This window comes from Coenobita brevimanus, chromosome 110, assembly GCF_032717465.1.
Source record: "Coenobita brevimanus isolate Jiangsu-jjx chromosome 110, ASM3271746v2, whole genome shotgun sequence".
Classification (NCBI taxonomy): Eukaryota; Metazoa; Arthropoda; class Malacostraca; order Decapoda; family Coenobitidae; genus Coenobita; species Coenobita brevimanus.
The window spans coordinates 1,715,888-1,730,812 of record NC_137063.1 but is presented as its reverse complement, the minus strand read 5'-3'; the positions used below and the strand labels follow the sequence as shown (position 1 = coordinate 1,730,812).

At 47.0% G+C, this 14,925-nt stretch overlaps 1 protein-coding gene across 1 annotated transcript in view; it reads left to right on the top strand.

Annotated features, from left to right (window-relative positions):
* edl (ETS-domain lacking) overlaps positions 1 to 4,634 on the top strand; it is a 25,417-nt gene extending 20,783 nt beyond the window's left edge. The window contains exon 2 of the mRNA XM_080286056.1: positions 4,420 to 4,634. Coding sequence (XP_080142182.1) covers positions 4,420 to 4,634 — 215 coding nt within the window. The remainder of the gene's footprint in view (positions 1 to 4,419) is intronic.
* Positions 4,635 to 14,925: the final 10,291 nt, after the last annotated feature.

Here is a 14,925-nt window from a genome sequence, read left to right as displayed (position 1 = left end):
AAGGGAAGGAAAAAAGGGAGGAGTGGAGGAAGAAAGGGAGGAGTGGAGGAAAAGGGAAGGAGGAAAGGGAGGAGTGGAGGAAGAAAGGGAGGAGTGGAGGAAAAGGGAGGGAAGAAAGGGAGTGGAGAGAGAGAGAGAAGGGAGTAGATATAGAAGAGAAAGGATGAGAGAGAGAAGGCGAGAGGATGAAAAAGAGAGAGAGAGAGACAGGAGGGAAGGGGGTTAAGGTGGAGAAGGAAAGGGGAAAAGGGAAAGACAGGAAAATATGTGAAGGGGAGGAAGGGGAAGACCAAGAATGAGGGTAAACGAAGGTAAAGAAAATAAGGAAGCGAGGGGAAGGGAAGGGAAGGGGAGAGGGAGAGAGAGAGAGAGAAGGGAAGAGAAGGAAAAGAAGGGAAGGGAAGGAGGGGAAAGGAAGGAAGGGAGGGAGGGGAAAGGAAGGCAGGGAGGGGAAAGGAAGGGAGGGAGGGGAAAGGAAGGAAGGGAGGGAGGGGAAGGAAGGGAGGGAAGGAAGGGAGGGAGGGGAAGGAAGGGAGGGAAGGAGGGGAAAGGAAGGAAGGGAGGGAGGGGAAAGGAAGGGAGGGAGGGGAAAGGAAGGAAGGGAGGGAGGGGAAAGGAAGGAAGGGAGGGAGGGAAAAGGAAGGAAGGGAGGGAGGGGAAAGGAAGGGAAGGAGGGAGGGGAAAGGAAGGGAAGGAGGGAGGGGAAAGGAAGGAAGGGAGGGGAAAGGAAGGAAGGGAAGGAGGGAGGGGAAAGGAAGGGAAGGAGGGAGGGGAAAGGAAGGAAGGGAGGGGAAAGGAAGGAAGGGAAGGAGGGAGGGGAAAGGAAGGGAAGGAGGGAGGGGAAAGGAAGGAAGGGAGGGGAAAGGAGGGAGGGGAAAGGAAGGGAGGGAGGGAGGGGAAAGGAAGGGAGGGAGGGGAAAAGAAGGAAGGGAGGGAGGGGAAAGGAAGGGAGGGAGGGAGGGGAAAGGAAGGAAGGGAGGGAGGGGAAAGGAAGGAAGGGAGGGAGGGGAAAGGAAGGAAGGGAGGGAGGGGAAAGGAAGGAAGGGAGGGAGGGGAAAGGAAGGAAGGGAGGGAGGGGAAAGGAAGGGAGGGAGGGAGGGGAAAGGAAGGGAGGGAGGGAGGGGAAAGGAAGGAAGGGAGGGGAAAGGAGGGAGGGGAAAGGAAGGGAGGGAGGGAGGGGAAAGGAAGGGAGGGAGGGGAAAAGAAGGAAGGGAGGGAGGGGAAAGGAAGGGAGGGAGGGAGGGGAAAGGAAGGAAGGGAGGGAGGGGAAAGGAAGGAAGGGAGGGAGGGGAAAGGAAGGAAGGGAGGGAGGGAAGGAAGGAAGGGAGGGAGGGAGGGGAAAGGAAGGAAGGGAGGGAGGGGAAAGGAAGGAAGGGAGGGAGGGGAAAGGAAGGGAGGGAGGGAGGGGAAAGGAAGGGAGGGAGGGAGGGGAAAGGAAGGAAGGGAGGGAGGGGAAAGGAAGGAAGGGAGGGAGGGGAAAGGAAGGGAGGGAGGGGAAAGGAAGGCAGGGAGGGGAAAGGAAGGAAGGGAGGGGAAAGGAAGGGAGGGAGGGAGGGGAAAGGAAGGCTGTGTTTTGTAGGAGGTCTGAGAAAGTTGGTGACCCGGGATGGTTGTGGTTAGTACACCCTGCAACACCCCCCACCCCCCACCCACACCCCACCCCCACCCCCACCCACCCCTTATTCTCACCCTCTCACTCACACCCCACCCTCACCCCCACCCCTCACCCTCACACCCTGCCCTTCACTACTCCCTCACCCTGCCCAAACCCCCTCCCTCACCCTGCCATAAACTTCCTCCTTCACCCTCCTAAACTCCCTCCCTCACCCTGCCTAAACCCCCTCCCTCACCCTGTCTAAACTCCCTCCCTCACCCTGCCTAAACTCTCTCCCTCACCTTGCCTAAACTCCCTCCCTCACCCTGTGTAAACTCCCTCCCTCACCCTGTCTAAGCTCCCTCCCTCACCCTGCCTAAACTCCCTCCCTCACCCTGCCTAAACTCCTTCCCTCACCCTGTCTAAGCTTCCTCCCTCACCCTCCTGACTCTCTCCCTCACCCTTTCTAGACAACAACGTCACTATCTTAAGACTGATAGACACCTTGTACATCTATCGAAGGCGAGATTATTTCAGCTTAGGCGGGAATGATACAAGAGAGAGCGATAGATAGAAGAGAGGTCGATAGATAGGACTGAGGATTTGTTGTGGACTGTTACTAAATCTCTCTCTCTCTCTCTCTCTCTCTCTCTCTCTCTCTCTCTCTCTCTCTCTCATTTTACTTTATGGGTCTTAACACATTCTCATATCCTACTTATTCCTTTATTTCATGTACTCTTCAATAATTTACATCTATCGAAGTATTCCCTATTATATTTCAAGATCACATTTTCTTTATTATTATTATTATTATTATTATTATTATTATTATTATTATTATTATTTTTCGTGTCTTGTTCCTGAAAAACATGTAATATTTCTCTCTTATTTCCTGTCCTTCATCTTGTATCGTTCCTTCATTTCTCACTTCCTTCCCTCCTTCATAAACACCCTCTTCCTTCCCTCCTTCCCTCCAACACCTGTCTTTTCTCTCCCTCCACTTACCTCCCTTCTCTCCTTCCCCCCCTCTCTCCCTCACCCCCAGTTCATAACTCCTTTCCTCTCCCTCCCTCCCCCCCTCCCTTGCAACTCCTACCCCTCCCTCCCTCCCTCCCTCATCCTTCCTCCTCCCTTTCCCCTTTCTTCCTCGAAACGCCCTTCGCACCTTCCTTTCTGCCTCTCTTCCCGCCTTTCCTCCCTATCTCCCTCCCTTTCTACCTCCTCTCCCTTCCTCCCTATCTCCCTCCCTTTCTACCTCCTTCTCTCCCTTCCTCCATACCTCCCTCCCTTTCCTCTCCCTCCCCCGCTTCTCTCTTTTGTCCCCTTTTCCCTCCCCTCATCTCTCCCACATACCTTTCCTTCTCTCCCTTCTTCCTTCCAACATTTTCTCCCTCCCTCTCTCTTTCTGCTTTTTCTCTCCCTCATACATTTCCATCTCCCTCCTTCCTTACATTCCCTCCCTTCCTCCCTTTCTACTTTTTCCTTCCCCCATACCTTTCCCTCCTTCCTTCCAACATTCCCTCCCTCCCTGCCTTTTTTCGGATTCCCGTCCCTCCTTCACTCCTTTCTTCCAGCCTTCTCTCCCTCCCCCGCCCCCTCCTCGGCTTTTTCTCCCTCTTTCTTTCCTTCCTCCCTCCCTCCCTCTTTCCTTCCTCCCTCCCTCATTCCATCCCTCCTCCCTCTTCCCTCCTTCCCTCTTTCCATCCTTCCTTCCTCCCTCCCTCTTTCCATCCTTCCTCCCTCTTTCCTTCCTCCCTCCCTCTTTCCATCCTTCCTCCCTCTTTCGTTCCTCCTTCCCTCCCTCTTTCCTTCCTCCCTCCCTCTTTCCATCCTTCCTCCCTCTTTCGTTCCTCCTTCCCTCCCTCTTTTCTTCCTCCCTCCCTCTTTCCATCCTTCCTCCCTTTTTCTTTCCTTATTCCCTCCCTCCCTCTTTCCCTCCTTCCTCCCTCCTTCCCTCCCTCAGGCTTTCCTCCAGCCCTCCAAGTTTCCCTACCTGGTCACCTCTGAAGCCCTCTGTTTCCTCCAGGCGGTCTCTTTCCTCCATTCTCTCCTTTCCTCCACCCCTCACACATCATTACCTCCAGTCTCTCTCCATTCCTCCCATTCACTCCACATTCTCTTAAGTCTGCAAGCTATTTTGATTAAACCACCTCTATCTATCTATATATTGCCGTAATCCAGTAAGGGGTGGCCACAAACAAATCGCCTCCATGTCGCCCTGTCCCCCATTTCACTGCCTGATCGCGATTCAAGATATCTTTCTTGTTATAGTAAACGTTAATACATTTTCTTCTTCCGAACTGAGAGGGTAAACTGCCTTATAATGTACACACACACTCTCTCTCTCTCTCTCTCTCTCTCTCTCTCATTTATCGTGTTATTTATTTGATCTCTCTAATTTATTGATACAGGGATTCATTTTATCCCCATTTTCTTTACATTTCCCTCTCTCCGTCGGATTTTTTATTTTTTTTTATTAACATTCTGCTTCCGTTTGCCCATCCCTCGTTTTTTTTTCCAATATAAACACTCATTTTTACCTCCTTCCTCCTTTAGTGATACAAAAACTCACTTTACTACCCTTTGTTTTCTTATTATTTTATTTTTGTACTTCCCTTCCCCTTCCCTCTTATACTTCTCATGATTTAAGTACTTTTTTTTTTTTTTAATCTCCCTACTCACTTTTCTCCATTTTATTTTATTTTATTTTTGCTTCCTTTCCCCTTCCTTCATATATTTTTCATGATAAAGTCCTTGTTTTAAAATCTTTTGTTTTGGTGATACAGAGACGCATTCTGATCCTCATTTGTTTACGTTCTCGGCAGACCCGCGGACGTGGAGCCGCGAGGACGTGCACCGCTGGCTTCACCACGTCTCCGAGGCCCACCAGCTGCCTAGAGTCTTCCCAGAGCGCTTCCTCATGAACGGGAAAGCTCTCTGCCTCATGACCTTGGATATGTTCGTGCAGAGAGTTCCCCTGGGCGGCAAACTGCTGTACAAGGACTTCCAGCTACGGCTATGCAACGCCATGTATGCCTGAGGGAGACCACGCCTGTCGTTCGAGTTTCCCGCCAATTTTGTGCCTTAGCTAGCGAGTCTACGTGTGTGGCTTGGGTATACGAGAGTGATCCTGTACATATTTCGAAGAAGGGCTGGCAGTGAGCCTCTAAAGCCCTGTATTTTATTATGAAGAAGGGCTAGCCAGTGAGCCTGTATGTATGGCGATGATGGATGAGTTGCCCGTGTATTTCAAAAGACTATCAACTCTCATACTGACTGAAATATTGGTGGACTTCTTTTGACGTGTATATAAAATGATTGCCAGATAACCATTAAGTTCTTTTGTGTGGCGGTGATATATTATAATCTATGGCTCGGCAGTTACTGGAATTTTGAAAAGGAGCGTTTACCTCGTTTTCAACACTACTATGTATAAGTGGCCAGCGAGCCTGTGTATATGTTGATGGTGTCGCGTGTGTATTTTGTATAAATTCAAAAACACATGCTTGAATATTTGTATCTATATAAATACGGAGTGATTTGTAAAACACATGCTTTTGAAATATTATGTATCTATATAAATAATGGATGAGCATGCTAGACCTATTTTGTACATACATCTTTTCTAGCCAGTGATTTGGGTGTATTATAGTGTGTGTGTGTGTGTGTGTGTGTGTGTGTGTGTGTGTGTGTGTGTGTGTCCCAGACTGAGGACCTGCAGGTAAAACATAATCCAGCTTTAACACGTAATAAATCCGGGTCATGAAGCCTTAATCTCTTCACCTGGGGACGTTTGAGTTGTATTTTCTGTTTTATTTTGAATTCTTGCCATCTGTATACGAGTTTTCGACTAGGAGCAAGAATTTCCAGATACAAAACATCCCCGGAGTGAAGTTAAAAATCCGTTACAGGTTTACAGCGCCAAAACAAACTCAGAAATGTTGGGTAAAAGTCATGTTACTCCCGGTGTGACGTAAGCGTGTTTCGTAGCGTTGTTAGCAGCGAAGTAGCGTTACGGGGGGAGGTTGGAGCGCTCTGTGAAACTTATCTTGTGTTCCGTGGCGTTGGCAGTAGCGAAGTAACGTTACGGGAGTTGGCTGGAGCGCCCTGTGAAGCTTAAATTGTTTCGTAGCGTTGGCAGTAGCGTTACGGGAGTTGGCTGGAGCGTCCTGTGAAACTTAAATTGTTTCGTAGCGTTGGCAGTAGCGAGGTTGCGTTACGGGAGGTGGCTGGAGCGTCCTGTGAAACTTTAGAAGGGAGTTTTAGAGAAGTTTCACCTTAGATCCAAATATCTGTTTCTCCTCTGCCTAAACTTGGGGTACACTAGTGTTTTTTTAATATCTGGGTGACTGTAATTCTTTCATCTTTACTTGGCCCAGCTTTTCGCTCTCTGGAATTTAATTTTCAAAGCTCATTGGTAGAAGAAGACACCAGCAACAGCTCTACGCTCTTTTCATGGAACTTCTTCGTGACTAGCATCATATTCTAGCGTCAGTCTCTTCCTACAACCCAGCATTCAAGATAGATGGAAATTTTTAGGCCAAGTTGCAGTAAAAAGAGTATAGTGCAGAATCGAACTTGCTACCCTCAATACAGTGATTCTTAACTCGTATTCTCGTTGAGGAAGCTCCGTAACACCTCTTCCGTAGCGATTTGGTTTTGGATATAGCTGGTTAATATCCCTTTGTACGTTATTTATGCAGAGTTTGGCGATATTGGAAGGATTTATACAACAAACTAGGACAGAGGGTTTAAATGAAAATAAATCGCTTAGGGAAAGGTGTTAGGGAGCTTCCTTAACGGGCGAGAATACGGGCCTTCAGATATGTATTTTTATGCACATTGTAAGCGTGTTCCTATACAGGTGTGGTTTATACAGTATACAGGTGTGACAGGTGACATACAGGTGTGACACAGGTGTGACATATATACAGGTGACATATATACAGTAGGTGTGACATACAGGTGTGACTTAGAGGTGACATATACAGGTGTGACATACAGGTGTGACGTGTATAGAGTTGTCACAGTCATGCAACCAGGTATCACACACCTGCCTCACCAAATCAAGTTTACATGTATTCTGTATATGTGACCTCCAAGCCTGATATTTAACCCCTTCAGTACGAGGACAAGTTAATTATATCTCCAGACGATTTTATATAATTTAGACGCTTAGTAATAAAGTTAATAATAATCCCCATTCACTCCATTGCCAAAAATCCGTCTAATTACTTTTCTTTTGAATTAGTGAGATGAAAATGCTGAATTGATGGTCCTCGTGCTGAAGGGGTTAAGGTTATGGCTGCCTTTATTATTTTTATTATTATTATTACTATTATTATTATTATTAATGTACAGTGTCTGCCTAAAGTACCCTTCGTTTTCTTTTTCTGTTTATATTTTGAGACGGGGGGGGTAACTTTTTGAAAACACTCCCCTGTAACTTTTAACTTTTGACTCCTGCTGTTTCTCCTGCCACAGCGTAAAGACTGGAACTTAGAGTATCTGAAATAAATAGTCTTCCTCTCCTCCTCCTCCTCCTTCCTCTTCCTCTCTTCTTCTTCCCCTTCCGTCCCCTTTCCTCCTCCTTCCTCTTCCTCCTCCTCGTCCTACTCCTTCCCCCCTCCTCCTTGCCCTTCCTTCTCCTTCGTCCTCTTCCTCCTCCTTTCCCCTCCTTCCTCCTTCTCCTCCTCCTCCCGTCTTCACCCGCTACATTCAGAAGCATTCTCGTTACATACAAAAATAAAACAGATAGATAGATGGATAGATAGACACACGGATAGATAGATAGTTAGACAGACAGACAGACAGATAGATAGATAGACAGATAGATAGATAGACAGATAGATAGATAGACAGATAGATAGATAGACAGATAGATAGATAGACAGATAGATAGACAGACAGATAGATAGATAGACAGACAGATAGATAGACAGATAGATAGGTAGATAGACAGATAGATCAAGAACGAAGGGTACTTTTTCCAGGCACTGTACACTCCCATGGTTGTGTGTAGGTGCCTTGAACAACACATTACAAACCATTACATTTATAGTACATTGTGCAGTGAGTGTGTACAGCAGAGCATCTTAGTATTTACCGTACATGTAATTTAATTTGTACTTTCACGTGGATATTTTTGCATTACATTACAAAACATTACATTTATAGTACATTGTGCAGTGAGTGTGTACAGCAAAGCATCTTAGTATTTACCGGACATGTAATTTAATTTGTACTTTCACGTGGATATATTACATTATAAAACATTACATTTATAGTACATTGTGTAGTCAGTGTGTACAGCAAGCATCGTAATAATTACCGTACATGTAATTTGTACTCTTACGTGGATTTTCTTTATTACATTACAAAACATTACATTTATAGTACATTGTGTAGTCAGAGTGTACAGCAAGCATGTTCAATTGTACTCTAATTCTGATCTTATAGCACTTACTGACCTGTAGTATCATTTAAGCTCCCTAACGCCTCTTCCATTGCGATTTATTCTTGGGTATGGCTGGTTAGTAGCCTTTTGTAAATTATGCAGAGTATGGCGATGTTTGAAGGATTTATATATAACGCTAGGACAGGTGTAATAAGCAGAATAAATCGCCTAGGAAAAGGTGTTAGGGAGCTCTCTTAACCGATGAGTATTATGGCATTATGGGAGAGCCGTGTCTAGATTTTCGAGAGAGAGAGAGAGAGAGAGAGAGAGAATACCTTAATTAGTTCCTGTGACCTCACCTGAGCACTTATAATCCAGGTAAAAGTATAAGTTACTAAAAGGATCGTGTGTAAGTGTTAGTAGTATTCAATCCCTTATACTACCTTATATTCTCACTTATAAGAGATCGAATCCTTTTCACCGCTCTCTCTCTCTCTCTCTCTCTCTCTCTCTCTCTCAGTTTATTTCGCCAACTTTATACCTACCTAGAGAGAGAGATTATGTGTGTGTGTGTGTGTGTGTGTCCCGGCGTTGTGTAGGCAGCCAAAGATTTGTAAACATGTATTTGTACATCTATGTCGACTTTCTTAACGTACATGTGTGTATTATTATTATTATGATGATGATGATGGTGATGATTCCTCCTCCTCCTCCTCCTCCTCCTCCCACTACTACTACTACTACTACTACTACTACTACTACTACTATTATTACTGCTACTCCTCCTCCTGTTACCACTACTACTACTGCTATTATTATTACTATTATTATTATTATTATTATTATTATTACTCCCCTTGCTACTACTACTACTACTACTACTATTATTATTATTATTATTATTATTATTATTATTATTATTATTATTAATACTACTGCAACTCCTCCTCCTATTACTACTACCACCACCACCATCACTACGACTACTACTACTACTATTATTATTATTATTATTATTATTACTACTACTACTGCTACTACTACTGCTACTACTACTACTACTACTACTTCTCCTATTACTACTACTACTACTACAACTATTATTATTATTATTATTATTATTATTACTACTACTACTACTACTACCACCACTACTACTACTACCGCTACTGCTACTACTACTACTACTATTATTATTATTATTATTATTATTATTATTATTATTACTACTACTACTACTTCTATTTATTATTACAACTACTACTACTACCACCACCACCACTACCACTACTACCACTACTACTACTCGTACATGCTATTGTTAGGTCGGCAGGGGAACAATACAGTCAGGTAATTAGTGATGTTTGGCGAGATGGAAGATGTTGTTGTTTTCGTGAAGGACTTGTGATGTATGGCTGTATTCTTGTCGGCGTAGAGGCCCCGTAACGCCGATTCCCTGGCGATTTATGCGGTTATTTATTTACTTCTTGCGTGATACTCCGGCAGTGGGTGTTTTTTTTTTGTTTGCTTGCTCTTTTTGCTTGTTTTATTATTATTATTATTATTATTATTATTATTATTATTGGTGTTTTATTTTCATTATTATTATTTTTATTATTATTATTATTATTATTGGTGTTATTTTCATTATTATTATTTTATTATTATTATTATTACTGTTATTATTATTATTATTATTATTATTATTATTATCATCATCACTATTATTATTATTATTAGTAGTAGTAGTAGTAGTAGTATTTTTATTACTATTATTATTGCTGTTATTATTATTATTATTATTATTACACACAGATATTGTCTTACGTGTTATTTAAATCTTATTAGTAACAATTACCACCAATAACATTCAATAACTAACCATTAAATCAAATTACATATATATTTCACGTACTAGCCTTCCCAAACGATATTATCTATTTATCTATCTATTTCAGGGGGAGCGAAGAGGAGCCCCCTGATAGATAAGAGATCGATAAAGCCTGCATCTATCACCCACATCGAAAAATCTATCTGAAATTACCAAGAATGAATTTTAAAAGCACTTCATCATATGTAAAGGGTGAGAGACAAAAATAAATCGCTTGTGAAGAGGCGTTACGGAGGGTCTAAAGCCGGAATACGATACTACAATATTTTCTGTATTTTTCCATACTGTAATACACTGATTTTGTTGTATATTATTGTATGTATAATGTATGTTTTTTGAGACTGTGTATGTTTGTTTGTATGTCCTCTTGTTAATCACCCCCCTCACCCCCCCATCACCCCTTTCATCCCCCCTCACCCCTCACATCCCCCATCACCCCTTACATCCCCCATCACCCCTTACATCCCCCATCACCCCTCACATCCCCCATCACCCCTCACATCCCCCCTCACCCTCACATCCCCCATCACCCCTCACCCCCCATCACCCCTCACACCCCATCACCCCTCACACCCCCCATCACCCCTTACACCCCCCATCACCCCTCACATCCCCCATCACCCCTTCCATCCCCCATCACCCCTCACCCCCCATCACCCCTCACACCCCCCATCACCCCTTACACCCCCCATCACCCCTTACACCCCCCATCACCCCATCACCCCTTACATCCCCCATCACCCCATCACCCCTTACACCCCCCATCACCCCTTACACCCCCCATCACCCCTCACATCCCCCATCACCCCTCACACCCCCCATCACCCCTCACATCCCCCATCACCCCTCACATCCCCCATCACCCCTTCCATCCCCCATCACCCCTTCCATCCCCCATCACCCCTCACACCCCCCATCACCCCTCACACCCCCCATCACCCCTCACACCCCCATCACCCCTCATCCCCCATCACCCCCATCACGTTAAATAAGCTACATATGGACGAAAATCTGGGCCAAGTTAAGATAAAAGGAATATTGTCACCCCTTTCTCCCCCAACCCCCACTTCCACACCAGGTCCTACCCCCCTCCCATACCCCCTCTCACACCACCCCTCGCTCCTCTCAGTACCAGCATCCACACCACAACCTATACCCCCACCAACCCCCACCACATTCCCGATACCCCAACCCCTACCACATCCACAATCCCGATGGCCCCAACCCCCACCACCTCACTACCCCCCACCACCTCATCTGTTTTCTCACCATCACCACCCACACCACACCAAGCCCCTCCCACTCCAACCCCCACCCCAACCTCAGTCTCTCCCCAATATATCCCCTACATTAACAACTTCTCTTCTCTCTCTCTCCCCATGCCTCACCCCACTCCCACTCCAAACCCCACACCTTCTTCCCCCACCCCCCACCTTCTCCCCAATATCTTCCCACACCCCTCCCCACTGCCCCCCACGGTACTCCTCACACAACCCCATCTTTTCACAGTACCCCCCCATCCACCCCACTAAACCTCCCCCACCACACCCCTCCCCCCACACCACACTTTAAATACAGGATGATCTGTGGATAAGGATGGCCCTGTCTGCTGGTGTGGGCGTGGGGGTGGGAGGGAAGGATGCAGGATAGACACTGATATCTCTGAGCTGTATGGATCTGTCTCACTCAACCCCCAATCCCTACCCATCCTGCCCCCACCCCTCCCCAATACTCACCCCCACCACCCCTCCCCAATACTCACCCCCCACCACCCCTCCCCAATACTCATCCCCCACCACCCCTCCCCAATACTCACCCCCCACCACCCCTCCCCAATACTCCCCCCACTATACCCCCCACCACCCCCTCCCCCCCTCTAACGCCCAGGGGGGGAGGCCAACAAACAGGAAACCGGTACAAGGCACTTCCTGGTATAGACTGGTGTGGGTGAGGGGAGGTGGGAGTTTCCGTCCCCCCCCTCAACCCCTCCCCCCCACCATTTCCCCTCACCTCTCCTCCCTTCCCTCTCTTATTCCACCCTCCTCCTCCTCTGATTCACTTCCCTTTCCCCTCACCTCTCATTTTTCCCTCCTTCCTTCAGTCCATCTCCCCCTTCTCCCCTCACCCCCCCACCTCCCCTCTCCCCCTGTTGTCTCACTCCTCTCCCCTCACTTCCTGCTCCCCCTCCTCCTCCGCCTTTCCCCTCATTTCCCTCCTCCTTCACTTCCTTTTCGCCTTACCCCCTTCCTCTCTCCCCTTCTTTCGCCTCTCCCCTCACCCCCTACCCCCTCCCTTCGGCCCCTCCATCACTTTCCCTCCTTTCCCCTCACCTCCTCCCCCGTTTCCTCACCCTCCACACCTCCCTCCTCTCCCCTCACTGTCATCCTCTCTCTCTCTCTCCCCTCACTCTCATCCTTCCTCCTTCTCTCTCCCCTCACTCTCATCCTTCCTCCTCCTATCTCCCCTCACCTTCTCTCGCCCTTTACCTCCCCTCCCCTTATCTTCCTCCTCCCTCCCCTCCCCCTCCTCCCCTCCCCTAACCATTCATATATCTCGTCTGCTTTTCACTCACCCATTAACTTCTCTCTCTCTCTCTCTCTCTCTCTCTCTCTCTCTCTCTCTCTCTCTCTCTCTCTCTCTCTCTCTCTCTCTCAGAAAAAACTTAAATAATTACCAATATAGTTGTGGATGTGGATGTATTTTATGTGGATGTATGTGTGTATGTTTATGTGTACGTATTCGTGGGTGTGTGCGTGTGTGTATATGTATGTGAGTAAGCATGTATGTGTGTGTGTACGTGTGTGAAATATTTTACCTCCGCATTCCCTTGTGTGTGTACGTGTATGTGTGTTTGTGTGCGTATGTGTATGTGTTTGTGTGCGTATGTGTATGTATGATAATTTTGTCTGAGAATAAAGGTGACTGTGTATGTGTAATTATGTGCGTGTATGTGTGTATGTATAATTATGTACGTGTATGTATGTGCGTGGATGTTGGGATGTGTATGTGTAACTGTGTGCATGTATGTGTGTGCATGAATGAATGTGTATGTATAACTGTGTACATGTATGAATGTGTGTATGTATAACTGTTCGTGCATGTATGTATGTATGCATGTGCGTGGTATGTATGTATGTGCGTGGTATGTATGTATGTGTGTGGTATGTATGCATGTGCGTGCTATGTATGTATGTATGTGCGTGGCATGTATGTATGTATGTGCGTGGCATGTATGTATGTGCGTGGTATGTATGTATGTGCGTGGTATGTATGTATGTGTGTGGCATGTATGTATGTGCGTGGTATGTATGTATGTGTGTGGTATGTATGTATGTATGTGCGTGGCATGTATGTATGTGCGTGCTATGTATGTATGTATGTGTGTGGTATGTATGTATGTGCGTGGTATGTATGCATGTGCGTGGTATGTATGTATGTGCGTGGTATGTATATATGTGCGTGGTATGTATGTATGTGCGTGGTATGTATGCATGTGTACGTGGTTATGTATGTATGTAAGAACGACCACATGTGTTCACTGGAAATGCATTATTACACATTCTGTCAACATTTGCAACATTTAAATCGCCGCTGCATCCTGCCATTGCACAGACGGGGTCAAGGCTGGAGGAGGGGGTGGGGGCAGGAGGGGGACGGGGAGGGAAGGGGGGAGAAAGCCAGGGGAAGGGGAGGGGGTGGAGGAGAAAATCGGGGGAGGGGAAGAAAGCCACGAGAGGGGGTGGGGAGGAAAGAGGAGGGGGAGAAAGCTAGGGAAGGGGGAGGGGGGAAGCCAGGGCAGAGGGAAGGGAGGGGGGAAAGCCAGGGGAGGGGAGAGAGCCAGGGGGAGGGAAGGGGAGAGAGAAAATAGAAGAGATGGAGGGTGTAAGAGGAGAGATGGAAAGTTGGAGAGGAAATGGAAGAGGAGGAGAAGAGGAAAGGGAGGTGAGGGGAAATGAGAGAAGGAAGGGAGAGAGAGGGAAAGTCTACGTGAAGAAGGTGGGAAGGAAGAGAGGGAAGGAGGGGAAATGGGGAAGAGAGGGTGAGGGGAAAGAAGGGAAGAGATGGGGGGATGGGCAGGGGAGGGGAAGAAAGAGGGAAGGAGAAGCAGAGAGGGGAAAGAGAAAGAGGAAGGATGGGTAGTAAAAAGAGGCGAATAAGATGAGGAAGGGGAAGGAAAGAGGAAACAGGAAGAGAAGTGAGGGGAGGCAGGAAAGGGGAGAAAAGAGGGGAAAGGGAGGTAGAGAGGAGGCAGGAAAAGAGAGGGGAAGTAAGGAAGGTAGGAAAGGGGAAGTAAAGAGGGGAGAGAGTAATAAAGAGGGATAAAAAGAGGGAAAAGAGGGGAAGGAAGGGTAAAAAGAGGAGAAAGGGGGAGAAAGAGGGGTAAAAAGAGGAGAAAGAGGGAAAAGGGGTAAAAAGAGGAGAGAGAGGGGTAAAAAGAGGAGAAAGAGGGGAGAGAGGGGTAAAAAGAGGAGAAAGAGGGGAGAGAGGGGTAAAAAGAGGAGAAAGAGGGGAGAGAGGGGTAAAAAGAGGAGAAAGGGGTAAAAAAAGGGAAAAGATGGGTAAAAGAGGAAAAAGAGGAGAAAGAGGGGTAAAAATGGGGGAAAGAGTGGGTAAAAAGAGGGGAAAGAGGGGTGAAAAGAGGAGAGAGGAGTAAAAAAAGAGGGGAAAGGGGTAAAAAGAGAGGTAAAAGAGGAGAAAGAGGGGTGAAAAAAGAGGGGAAAGAGGGGTAAAAAGAGAGGTAAAAGAGGAGAAAGAGGGGTGAAAAGGGGAAAGAGGGGTAAAAAGAGGGGAGGGGGTGGGGGTGTACGCGGACATCCTGGTGACGATACACAATCAAGACCCGCCCCCTCCCCCCTCCCCCTCCCCCTCACATCCCCTCCCCTCCCCCTCCCCTCACCCTCCCGTCACCCCCACATCCTTCCCTCTACCTTCCACACAGCTCCCCTCCCTCCCTCCTCTCCCCTCCCCCTCCCCTCAACCCCTCCCCTTTCCCTCTCGGCCTTCCTCCCCCTCCCCCTTTCATAATTACTCCCCCACCTCTCT